This window comes from Acipenser ruthenus, chromosome 19 (assembly GCF_902713425.1).
Source record: "Acipenser ruthenus chromosome 19, fAciRut3.2 maternal haplotype, whole genome shotgun sequence".
In the NCBI taxonomy this organism is placed as follows: domain Eukaryota; kingdom Metazoa; phylum Chordata; class Actinopteri; order Acipenseriformes; family Acipenseridae; genus Acipenser; species Acipenser ruthenus.
Window position 1 is genome coordinate 494,595 of NC_081207.1, and position 12,930 is coordinate 507,524.

A 12,930-nucleotide genomic window follows, 5' to 3' on the forward strand; every position below is an offset into this window, starting at 1 on the left:
TTGATTTAATCAAGTGTCATAAAGGAGTGAAAGCATGGTAAAGCATAGGTAAGCATTGTAAAGCCCAGAGAGGTATGATTCATCGTATTAAACATAACATGCTAAACCACAGTAAACTATGGTACATGAGCAGAACAAGCATGGGGTGGCAAAACTGCAAAAATACACTGAAAAATACTGTGGTCAATTTGTATAAAGGAAGTCACAGCCAGATGTCATTAGAGCTGATCCAGGGGTGGCTGAAGCTCATCAAATCAACCCATTACTAGAGCTTTGCAAACAGCATGGACAACTAATGCTGTATTTGTTTTTAAATTGAAGGTTTGTCCAGATTTGCTGAACAGTTCCAAATGAAAATTCTCGTAATTATGTGCACTGCACTCTGACTGTGCAAGATGTTCAGTATCATCACGATGTATTCAATGATCGCTCTCCTGTGAAACTGGAGTCTGACTGACGGTGCTGTTTGTCGTACCTGTGATTTCATTCAGTTTCTTTTAAAAGGTTTAGGAACAAATGACAAGCCTGGTTCCTTCACGCTCCCTCGAACCCCTGTCCCTGCGGTGAGGAGGTGGGGAGCTAAGATAGATAGAAACAGGGCATTCTGGTAGGGCTGGGGGCTTGTAGGTTTATGGAAAGTTGGTATTATTATTATTATTATTAGTAGTAGTAGTAGTAGTAGTAGTAGTAGTAGGAGTAGTAGTAGGAGTAGTAGTAGGAGTAGTAGTAGTAGTAGTAGGAGTAGTAGTAGGAGTAGTAGTAGGAGTAGTAGTAGTATTTCTTGGTATATTAAAAATCACCAAACTATCCATTTGAGGAACACTCTGGGAATATAAATCATATTCAAACCAAGAGACAAATATGGCAGGGTTGAAATCAAACACAGATCTGGAAACATGCAAACTTTATTTTTTTTTTATAAAAAAAATAAAAGCTAATTTTAACCTCTTGTCAACACACTATTAATGATGAATTAATAATATGATTTTATTATTTATTCATTTGGAGAGAAATCAATATATGTTCCTAAATCTGTAGCGAGTTAATAATAATTCTTGCTGTTGTTGTTTTATTAGCTTTTGTCTTGTTATTTTTGTGGCGTGTCTGTGTGTTTGTCACATTACTGTCTCCCTCTTTCTGTCTCTCTCCCCTGGGCATCACATCATCCCAGCCCTCCTGAGACACTAATATAAGAGAGAAAGTGAGCGCAAACATCCCTGCTTGTGAGAGGGGGTGGGCTGTCCTTCACACTCGAAGGGAGTCAGAGGCACGCACACACAGGGCTGGGGAAGTTAGAGAGGGAGGCAGGGAAGGATCTGCTGTTGACAGCGAGAGAAAGAGAGAGAGAGGGAGAGGGAGAGAGTTAGGAGTCATCTAGTTGTAAGTGCAGGAGAAAACAAAAAAAAGAAAAGACGAAAAGGGAGCACTTGGTTTCTTTTCGTCGGGCCTCTTTCTTGGGGAGAGGGCTTCTGGATGGAGAAGTTCCCGGGAGAAGGGGAAATGGAGAGGCGAGAAAGAGTGGATCAGCTCACAGATGCAGAGAGAGTGATGATCCAGCACACCTGGAGCAAGGTGTACCATCAGCGTGAGGATGTGGGAGTCTCCATACTCATCAGGTACTGGGAATGTCATTTACCATGTCATTCAAAATATACAGAGATAGAGAGACATAGTACATAGATGCACACATACATGCATACATACAGGACATTCATTCATACAGGAACCTGAACAGGAGCATGTTTTAAATACATTCATTACAAAGTATACAGTATATCTTTGAAATTATTGTTCACTCTCTGCGAGATGCATTGGTGACATCACTCATCCGGCTCAGTGCCTTGTGAAAGAGGGTCCCAAGCTGACAGATTACATGGATACTGGGGGTTTTGCTGTGGGATACAGTGTTTTCCCATGGTGTCTGGCTTGTACATTCTGTCTGGCTGGGAGTCTCTGCATCCAGATGTGTGGTTAAGCGTAGCCCCATAAGCAGTGAGCGTTTGCTTGGTTCTCTGTGATGTCTAATAGAGCATGTTAATCATGCTTGAAAAGTGTATCATTTACAGTATGCTTTAGATATACACCTCGTCCTAAAACTGTTTTACAACTGGACTTTGGACTTTGTACATGGCAGGCACCCAACACACACCACACCACACAATCTTACATTGTATTTGAGAAACTGTTCCTTCTCTCTCCCCCCCCCCCCCCCCTCTCTCTCTCTCTCTCTCTCTCTCTCTCTCTCTCTCTTTCTCTCTCTCTCTGTCCTCTCTCTCTCTCTGTCTGTCTCTCTCTGTCTCTCTGTCTCTGTCTCTCTCTCTCTCCAATGCCTTTGCATCTTCCACATTGACATGTTTTTGTGGAATCTCTGAAATCCATCTTAAGGCTGAAGTGAAGTGGCTTCAATGGGTCTCGCTTCACAACAGTTCTGCTCATTAGATCTGTTAGCATTATTATTTTGTGTGTTGAAATGGAATCTGCTCTGGAGAAAGACGGTTCACTTTGCAGATTGCATGCCAGGCAGCTTGGCTCATTCACAGCTTGTCCTGGAGGACAGATCATTGAAGCCTTCACTAAGTCACTTTGTACATTGTTTTATGTGTAAGTCTGACTTCAACCCTTTACTGTCCAGGGTATCTTCCCACACCTGTTTAATGCCCATTTTCTCAATGTCAAATATACTGGGCACTGGGCAGCAAAAGGGTTAAAATACCGAGGGAGCAACTGTCGCTCCAGAATAAAACAAAACCCTAACCGGATCCCTGCCACCAGGACCTGGAGCTGAGAACCAGAAACACAGATCAGCAGCTCACTGCCGCACTCACTGCCACGCTTCACTTTGCAAGATAACTGCCAAGATAACTGCCTTCACGCAGCAGCAACTAAGATATACTGTACTGGGGTCTATTCAGTCGATCCAACAGAGCCCAATCAAAATGATGCAGCTGGTCAGATGAATCGGGCCTTCTGTGTACAGAAGATGTGAATTTCTAAGTTTGTATGGAAAGGCATTTTTATCAGCTGACCAGAAGCTAGTATTAAGTGTAACATTGAATGCATTGCAAAGTGTAAACATGTACTATAGCATCCCTTACAGACAGGTGCTCAAACCCACAGCCTCGCTGAGTTAAAGGCACGCAGGCAGTGCATGTTGCATTAATGGAGTATGCCGTGTGTTTCACCTTACATGGTCCTGTGAAAGCTTCTCTTTTGGTACAAGGCACACGCGTGTGTTCCACAGGGAATGCACTAATAGCATGAGGGCTTGTGAAGCTCAAACTGAAAATACAACCCATTAGCACCATGGTGCTGCAGAGAGAATACCAGAAGTGTTGCTTTAGCATCTCGTGTACGTGATGAAAGACAGGCAGCTGATGCATCCCAGACCAGCCCTGGACTGTCAGGGGTTAAAGAAGAGCCCAGAACTCACAGGGATTCACATTGAAATGCTGCCGATGGAAAGAGTTGATTTCTTTATAACTAATCCCAAGCTTGGATTGGATTTCCACAGTCCCAGCGCTGCTGTGTTAATGTGAAGAGGCTGGGGGGGTGTTACTGCTTGGAGGGGGCACAGCAAACCCTTGACCCTCGGATCTCTTAGTTCCCTTATAAAAGCAGTTACTAATCCTCTTCCCATGATTATGCTACCCATGTACGGTGCTATTCCACGGTTAGCCGTGGTTTTAACAATGCTTTCCTTTGTTCCCTGTGATTTCCCATCCTTGCACTTTACTATACTTTACTAAGAGTTGTTGCAATGTTGGAGTGTGCAAGGTCGTTTAGCCGCTACTACAGTGCTCCTCGTTAACACGGAGTTGTACAGAAGATACACTTTGCTGTGTCAGGACTCGTCTCCCTTTCCAAATTCAGATGCCAAGAAACTGTGTCTCTAGTGCAGTGCTGCTGCACCCAGGGCTTGCCGGTAGAGATCCTCTGTTAGTGCAGTTTGCAGCTAGCAAGGTTGAGAGCCCCCCCACCCCGACCCCGACCCCTTGCATCTGCACACTAATAGAGCTCTTTATTCAGAAGGCATCCCCGAGCGAGCCTGCTACACTCAGCCCTCAGCCCGCTACACTGAGCCCTCAGCCCACTACACTCAGCCCTCAGCCTGCTACACTCAGCCCTCAGCCTGCTACACTCAGCCCTCAGCCCGCTACACTCAGCCCTCAGCCCGCTACACTCAGCCCTCAGCCTGCTACACTGAGCCCTCAGCCCGCTACACTCAGCCCTCAGCCTGCTACACTCAGCCCTCAGCCCGCTACACTGAGCCCTCAGCCCACTACACTCAGCCCTCAGCCTGCTACACTCAGCCCTCAGCCCGCTACACTGAGCCCTCAGCCCACTACACTCAGCCCTCAGCCCGCTACACTCAGCCCTCAGCCCGCTACACTCAGCCCTCAGCCTGCTACACTCAGCCCTCAGCCTGCTACACTCAGCCCTCAGCCTGCTACACTCAGCCCTCAGCACGCTACACTCAGCCCTCAGCCCGCTACACTCAGCCCTCAGCCTGCTACACTCAGCCCTCAGCCCACTACACTCAGCCCTCAGCCCGCTACACTCAGCCCTCAGCCCGCTACACTCAGCCCTCAGCCTGCTACACTCAGCCCTCAGCCCGCTACACTCAGCCCTCAGCCCGCTACACTCAGCCCTCAGCCCGCTACACTCAGCCCTCAGCCCACTACACTCAGCCCTCAGCCCACTACACTCAGCCCTCAGCCTGCTACACTCAGCCCTCAGCCCGCTACACTCAGCCCTCAGCCCGCTACACTCAGCCCTCAGCCCGCTACACTCAGCCCTCAGCCTGCTACACTCAGCCCTCAGCCCACTACACTCAGCCCTCAGCCCACTACACTCAGCCCTCAGCCTGCTACACTGAGCCCTCAGCCCGCTACACTCAGCCCTCAGCCTGCTACACTCAGCCCTCAGCCTGCTACACTCAGCCCTCAGCCTGCTACACTCAGCCCTCAGCCCGCTACACTGAGCCCTCAGCCCGCTACACTCAGCCCTCAGCCTGCTACACTCAGCCCTCAGCCTGCTACACTCAGCCCTCAGCCCGCTACACTCAGCCCTCAGCCCGCTACACTCAGCCCTCAGCCCGCTACACTCAGCCCTCAGCCCGCTACACTCAGCCCTCAGCCCGCTACACTCAGCCCTCAGCCCGCTACACTGAGCCCTCAGCCTGCTACACTCAGCCCTCAGCCCGCTACACTGAGCCCTCAGCCTGCTACACTCAGCCCTCAGCCCGCTACACTGAGCCCTCAGCCTGCTACACTGAGCCCTCAGCCCGCTACACTGAGCCCTCAGCCCTCTACACTCAGCCCTCAGCCTGCTACACTCAGCCCTCAGCCCGCTACACTCAGCCCTCAGCCCGCTACACTCAGCCCTCAGCCTGCTACACTCAGCCCTCAGCCCGCTACACTGAGCCCTCAGCCTGCTACACTCAGCCCTCAGCCCGCTACACTCAGCCCTCAGCCTGCTACACTGAGCCCTCAGCCCGCTACACTGAGCCCTCAGCCCTCTACACTCAGCCCTCAGCCCGCTACACTGAGCCCTCAGCCCGCTACACTCAGCCCTCAGCCTGCTACACTCAGCCCTCAGCCTGCTACACTCAGCCCTCAGCCCGCTACACTGAGCCCTCAGCCCGCTACACTCAGCCCTCAGCCCGCTACACTCAGCCCTCAGCCTGCTACACTCAGCCCTCAGCCTGCTACACTCAGCCCTCAGCCTGCTACACTCAGCCCTCAGCCCGCTACACTGAGCCCTCAGCCCGCTACACTCAGCCCTCAGCCCGCTACACTGAGCCCTCAGCCCTCTACACTCAGCCCTCAGCCCGCTACACTGAGCCCTCAGCCCGCTACACTCAGCCCTCAGCCTGCTACACTCAGCCCTCAGCCTGCTACACTCAGCCCTCAGCCCGCTACACTGAGCCCTCAGCCCGCTACACTCAGCCCTCAGCCCGCTACACTCAGCCCTCAGCCTGCTACACTCAGCCCTCAGCCTGCTACACTCAGCCCTCAGCCTGCTACACTCAGCCCTCAGCCCGCTACACTGAGCCCTCAGCCCGCTACACTCAGCCCTCAGCCTGCTACACTGAGCCCTCAGCCCGCTACACTCAGCCCTCAGCCTGCTACACTCAGCCCTCAGCCCGCTACACTGAGCCCTCAGCCCGCTACACTGAGCCCTCAGCCCGCTACACTCAGCCCTCAGCCCGCTACACTGAGCCCTCAGCCTGCTACACTGAGCCCTCAGCCCGCTACACTCAGCCCTCAGCCCTCTACACTCAGCCCTCAGCCTGCTACACTGAGCCCTCAGCCTGCTACACTCAGCCCTCAGCCCGCTACACTCAGCCCTCAGCCCACTACACTCAGCCCTCAGCCCGCTACACTCAGCCCTCATGGGTATTATTTGTTAACAGACACTGCTGTTTGTTCCCCCCTGGTAACAGCCTGTGCCCCACAGCTGTCCTGGCAGTTTCCCCAGTAACCAACTCTGAAATATGTTATCATTTTGCTTCCTCCAATTTCTTTTTGGAATATCTAGAATGCAAAATAACAGAGCGTGTCAGGCGGCTGTAATTCTAGATCTGCCAGTGACTGGATCAGTTGAATAGCCCTTTCGGTTTTGCATTAGCCTGCAGCGTGGGTATGTTTTCTCAATTCGGATTTGATTTGGTTTTGTGCAGAGTGACAGTGCTGATTTCATGGCTTGCCTTTCTGGTTCGTTGTCCCCGATTGCCATGTATAGATTGGTAGGTATGCCGGGATACTGGATGCTAATGGAGGCAGCACATGTTGGGATTTCATTGTGCATCATTGGAACTGTTCTCATAGAAAACCCAGGCCCAGTTGCACATTCATTTTCCAGTTTGCCATGTACTGTGGATTCAGCTTTAGCATTGACCATGTTTTCCAGTGCTTTACCTTCTCATGCACTGTCATGTGTTTTCCTCAGTGGAAAGAGCCCCATGTCAGTGTGACTCTTCCAGCTTGATGCTTTACCGTCTCATGCACTGTCATGTGTTTTCCTCAGTGGAAAGAGCCCCATGTCAGTGTGACTCTTCCAGCTTGATCTCCAGCCCGCTGCTCTCTTTGTTCCTCTCCCTAGGAGGTCAGTCACAATGAAAAGTATTTGTTTTAAAAACGCTCAACAGGGATCTGCTTGAGAACCACGAGCAGGGGAAAGCAGAGGAGCTGAGCTTTGAGCAGGCGCCAGTGCAAACTCTGCCCCTGGTGAAGCACATAGTTCTGTGGCAGGAGATACTAACAATTACCAGATGCCTTGTGGACAAGAGTCAAAACTGCAGAGTCTCTCCTTGGACTTAAAACAGGCACACTGCAGAGCCTGGCAGAGGTTATTAAAGGAGATTCAAATCCACGTCTTACATGTTATTAGCACTCAGCATGATCACTGGGGCCCCTTTTTCCTTTGCTAAAGATCTTATAGTTGTTTTTTCCTTGCTTGTTTTTAGGTTTTTTTTTCAATATTAATGATGACATGACAATTTCTTTATAATTCATCTCCATAATTAAAGGGTTTAAACCCTTGCATCCTGGTCCCTGATCACTTCAGATAACCCGAGTTAACCCAAGTCACTCCTTCAGAGAGGAGGACCAGAGGAAGAGGGCAGAGTGTACACTCACAGCAGAGAGGAGGCAGAAACGTGTGGGAGAGTTTACCAGGTGCCACTGAACCATCTGAAACACAATTGGAATATTAAGAACAATTCCATTCTACCCAATGAAATTCGAATCCCATTGGGCTCTTCTCATTTACAGCACGTTCAGTGTTTCTGCTCCTTCTCTGAGCTGGGAAGGACGGTCTGAATAGTTTCAGGGTGACGTTAAAGACCTATTTCTAAAAGTTTATGAGTAAAAGTAAAAGTTTGTTATTATTCACTTAAGATTTACTTCTGAGCAACCTGGAAACTGCCATCGTATTACAAGCTCCAGAGATGGATTATTGTTAATGACACGCAGTTTGCAAGACACTGAGAGCGTGCTGTATTTCAGGAAGTTTGTTATTTTAAGACACTCCATGTTTAATGAACAGCAGCCAAACTTCTCAATTGGTGCCAGAGAAGCTCACACAAGAGAAAGAGTGGAAAGTGAAGCCAAGGTGGAGTGTTCACAAAAACAGGAGAGTCACGGGAGAGATGAACCAGCCAGCAAGCTAATACACTGTACCCTAAGTGAGAGCACAGAGTCTGATCTGCTAATACACTGTGAAGAGAGCACAGAGTCTGATCTGCTAATACACTGTGAAGAGAGCACAGTCTGATCTGCTAATACAATGTACCCTAAGTGAGAGCACAGAGTCTGATCTGCTAATACACTGTGAAGAGAGCACAGTCTGATCTGCTAATACACTGTGAAGAGAGCACAGAGTCTGATCTGCTAATACACTGTGAAGAGAGCACAGAGTCTGATCTGCTAATACAATGTACCCTAAGTGAGAGCACAGAGTCTGATCTGCTAATACACTGTGAAGAGAGCACAGAGTCTGATCTGCTAATACACTGTGCTCTAAGTGAAGAGAGCACAGAGTCTGATCTGCTAATACAATGTACCCTAAGTGAGAGCACAGAGTCTGATCTGCTAATACACTGTGAAGAGAGCACAGAGTCTGATCTGCTAATACACTGTGCTCTAAGTGAAGAGAGCACAGAGTCTGATCTGCTAATACACTGTGAAGAGAGCACAGAGTCTGATCTGCTAATACACTGTGAAGAGAGCACAGAGTCTGATCTGCTAATACACTGTGCTCTAAGTGAAGAGAGCACAGAGTCTGATCTGCTAATACACTGTGAAGAGAGCACAGAGTCTGATCTGCTAATACAATGTACCCTAAGTGAGAGCACAGAGTCTGATCTGCTAATACACTGTGAAGAGAGCACAGAGTCTGATCTGCTAATACACTGTGCTCTAAGTGAAGAGAGCACAGAGTCTGATCTGCTAATACACTGTGAAGAGAGCACAGAGTCTGATCTGCTAATACACTGTGAAGAGAGCACAGAGTCTGATCTGCTAATACACTGTGCTCTAAGTGAAGAGAGCACAGAGTCTGATCTGCTAATACACTGTGAAGAGAGCACAGAGTCTGATCTGCTAATACACTGTGCTCTAAGTGAAGAGAGCACAGAGTCTGATCTGCTAATACACTGTGAAGAGAGCACAGAGTCTGATCTGCTAATACACTGTGAAGAGAGCACAGAGTCTGATCTGCTAATACACTGTGCTCTAAGTGAAGAGAGCACAGAGTCTGATCTGCTAATACACTGTGAAGAGAGCACAGAGTCTGATCTGCTAATACAATGTACCCTAAGTGAGAGCACAGAGTCTGATCTGCTAATACACTGTGAAGAGAGCACAGAGTCTGATCTGCTAATACACTGTGCTCTAAGTGAAGAGAGCACAGAGTCTGATCTGCTAATACACTGTGAAGAGAGCACAGAGTCTGATCTGCTAATACACTGTGAAGAGAGCACAGAGTCTGATCTGCTAATACAATGTACCCTAAGTGAGAGCACAGAGTCTGATCTGCTAATACACTGTGAAGAGAGCACAGAGTCTGATCTGCTAATACACTGTGAAGAGAGCACAGAGTCTGATCTGCTAATACACTGTGCTCTAAGTGAAGAGAGCACAGAGTCTGATCTGCTAATACACTGTGAAGAGAGCACAGAGTCTGATCTGCTAATACAATGTACCCTAAGTGAGAGCACAGAGTCTGATCTGCTAATACACTGTGAAGAGCACAGAGTCTGATCTGCTAATACACTGTGAAGAGAGCACAGAGTCTGATCTGCTAATACACTGTGAAGAGAGCACAGTCTGATCTGCTAATACAATGTACCCTAAGTGAGAGCACAGAGTCTGATCTGCTAATACACTGTGAAGAGCACAGAGTCTGATCTGCTAATACACTGTGAAGAGAGCACAGAGTCTGATCTGCTAATACACTGTGCTCTAAGTGAAGAGAGCACAGCACCAGTGTCTCATGAAAGAACATGCCCCGATTCCCTTTCCCCTCGGGATGCCCGCGGCTCATCTGTAGGATTGTTCTATTGCTGTAGTATTCCTGCAGTGCCCTGGTTCATGGTGCTGTGTGCTTGCCCTGCAGGTTCTTTGTGAACTTCCCCTCAGCCAAGCAGTACTTCAGCCAGTTCGTGCATATGGAGGATCCCGAGGAGATGGAGCGCAGCGCGCAGCTGCGGAAACACGCCAGCCGCGTCATGAACGCCATCAACAGCGTGGTGGAGAACATCTCCAACCCCGACAAGGTCTCCTCCATCCTGGGGCTGGTGGGCAAGGCACACGCCCTCAAGTACAAGGTGGAGCCCATGTACTTTAAAGTAAGTACCAGATTAGAAAAGTAACCTCCTGTGAGAGCAGCACAGAAAGCAGGACCAGGGGGAACACCAAATTACAAAGAGACTCAGGACAGAGAGGAGGAGGCACTTCTTTACACAGAGAGTGGGGAGGGTGTTGAATGGGTTACCAAGGGTTACCTATCTATGCTCTTGATTGTGAATTACTGAGCTCCTTTAAGAAGTTTTGGGATCAATCAGCTGCTAGGAACCGGGCGAGATGGACCGAATGTCCTCCTCTCGTAAATCTTCTCGTTCTTCTGTTCCTAGGAGCCTGCCGCAGGGAGGGATGTAGAGGTCACTGGCTGATTGTATTAGGTTGTCTGAGACAGACTGTTGGTAACTTCCTGGCAGCTTTCCACCAATCACACACAAAAACTGATTCTGAAGTTTCCATGAAGTCGCCCAGTACAGGGCTGAACACAATCTCGATAAACACACACTGACAAAATCTGAGGGATCCAGAAAAAAGGGTTGTTTGCTACAGAATGAATTGTGTCTGTTAGAATAAAAGATCAGGCAGGCTATGAGAATGAATGCCGTTCAGCTGACCCGTCTGTCCTGCTCCAGATTCTCAGCGGGGTGCTGCTGGAGGTGCTGGGGGAGGATTACTCGGACTGCTTCACTCCGGATGTCCAGAGAGCCTGGACCAAGCTGATGGGCCTCGTCTACTGGCACATGACGGCCGCCTACATCGAGGAGGGCTGGGTGCAGCTGTCTAGCTCCGCAGTGTGAGGGACCCGGCCTCTGAGCCCGGACGAGGCCAATGAGAGACTGGGAGCTATGGGAACTATGCCAGACCTTACTGGTGTGAGACTGTGGGAGTGGTTACATCCCTCCTTCCCCAGGAGTGTTTAATCAAAACGTTAGCTTACTGCATCATCATCGTCATCATCGTCATCATCATCATCTTCGTCATCATCATCATCATCATCATCATCGTCTTCATAAGTGTAGAAGCATGATTTGTTTGGAGATGCTTTACATTGCAAATCTAGATTCACTCTTAACACTCCCACAATATATATATATATATATATATATATATATATATATATATATATATATATATATATATATATATATATATATATATTAAAATGACTGTACAATGGACACTGTCACCATCTCCCCATGTATATATATATATATATATATATATATATATATATATATATATATATATATATATATATTTCCTGTTTGTACGGGATAAAAATCCACTGGGATTCAGTGCCATGATCATTTATACAAACGTTAAACAAAACCCACCCACCCACAACGTGGTTTCATATTCACAGGGGAACAATGATCTACAGAATCGATTAAGGCTCACTCCAAACCTGGAAGCTGCAGTTCAGAGTTTCTAACACACAGCAGCTCATGCCACTTATAGTACAGTCACACTGAAAACACAAACTGGTCCCAGCACTCCCCGTCTGCTCACGAAAATGTGATGATCCCCACTAGCCATTCAGCACTGCCTCGATTCCAGCCCTCCCTCCCTGCATTGAACCCTGCTGTCCCCCCGTGTCTCTCCCTGCACTGAACCCTGCTGTCCCCCGTGTCTCTCCCTGCACTGAACCCTGCTGTCCCCCCGTGTCTCTCCCTGCACTGAACCCTGCTGTCCCCCGTGTCTCTCCCTGCACTGAACCCTGCTGTCCCTCCGTGTCTCTCCCTGCACTGAACCCTGCTGTCGGTGGGTCTCTCATCTGCCAAAGTGGTTTCAAACTCTCTGAAGGTGTCACTCAGTGCTGAGATATACCCCTGTATCACCATCCTGTTTCACAACAAACGTCTTAATAAGAATAAGATGGCAATGTGCTGCTAAATGCACAGAATAACTGTTTAGTGTCCCCGAGGATTGTGTGTGCATCGCTTGTGTATGCTTACATTGTGGGGCAGATCTCTAGCCTCTGTGCTGCCCTCTAGAATCACTCTGAACAGTCTGCTACTGCAGCACCGTTAGCTGGTGTCTCCCCTGTCATGCTCCATTGGTCACTGGTTCCAAAGCAGCAGTATGTATTTGCCAAGTGACTATCATACTCAACCAAAACTAATACAGGCTGCATGCACTTCCCTTCAGAACAGGTGTATTGTGTGGGAGCGACAGTATCACTATAACACATCTTGCTGTTTCCCCCCATGCTTTACTCATGGTTATACAATGTGTTTACCATGGTTTGCCAGGTTTTGCAATGCTTTACCATACTTCTCTGTGCTTTACAATGCTTCACTGTGCTTTACCATACCTCTCTGTGCTTTACAGTGCTTCCCTGTGCTTTACCATACCTCTCTGTGCTTTACAGTGCTTCCCTGTGCTTTACCATACCTCTCTGTGCTTTACAATGCTTCCCTGTACTTTACCATCCCTCTCTGTGCTTTACAATGCTTCCATATGCTTTACCATACTTCTCTGTGCTTTACCATTCCTCTCTGTGCTTTACAATGCTTCCACTGTTCTGTATTACACTTTGCTGTGTTTTTACCGTGGCATTGTCTTATAAGGGTAGAGCATGTACTATACTGTACTGTATAAGGCTCCTTCACTAAATCACTGCATA

General features: G+C 48.4%; 1 protein-coding gene across 1 annotated transcript; it reads left to right on the forward strand.

The window, feature by feature from the left end:
* The first annotated feature begins 1,254 nt into the window (after positions 1 to 1,254).
* Positions 1,255 to 11,407, forward strand: LOC117424413 (cytoglobin-2-like). The gene is made up of 3 exons (XM_034040727.3): positions 1,255 to 1,616; positions 10,120 to 10,351; positions 10,937 to 11,407. The coding sequence occupies exons 1-3, from the start codon at positions 1,474 to 1,476 to the stop codon at positions 11,099 to 11,101; spliced, it is 540 nt and encodes a 179-aa protein (XP_033896618.2). The 5' UTR covers positions 1,255 to 1,473; the 3' UTR covers positions 11,102 to 11,407.
* Positions 11,408 to 12,930: the final 1,523 nt, after the last annotated feature.

What these genes read in the sequence shown, in the direction of transcription:
- LOC117424413 (XM_034040727.3), top strand. Translation starts at nt 1,474, where the DNA reads ATGGAGAAGTTCCCGGGAGAAGGGGAAATGGAGAGGCGAGAAAGAGTG. An exon ending in GGAGTCTCCATACTCATCAG is followed by an intron (nt 1,617 to 10,119) that starts GTACTGGGAATG and finishes CTTGCCCTGCAG; the next exon opens with GTTCTTTGTGAACTTCCCCT. An exon ending in TGGAGCCCATGTACTTTAAA is followed by an intron (nt 10,352 to 10,936) that starts GTAAGTACCAGA and finishes GTCCTGCTCCAG; the next exon opens with ATTCTCAGCGGGGTGCTGCT.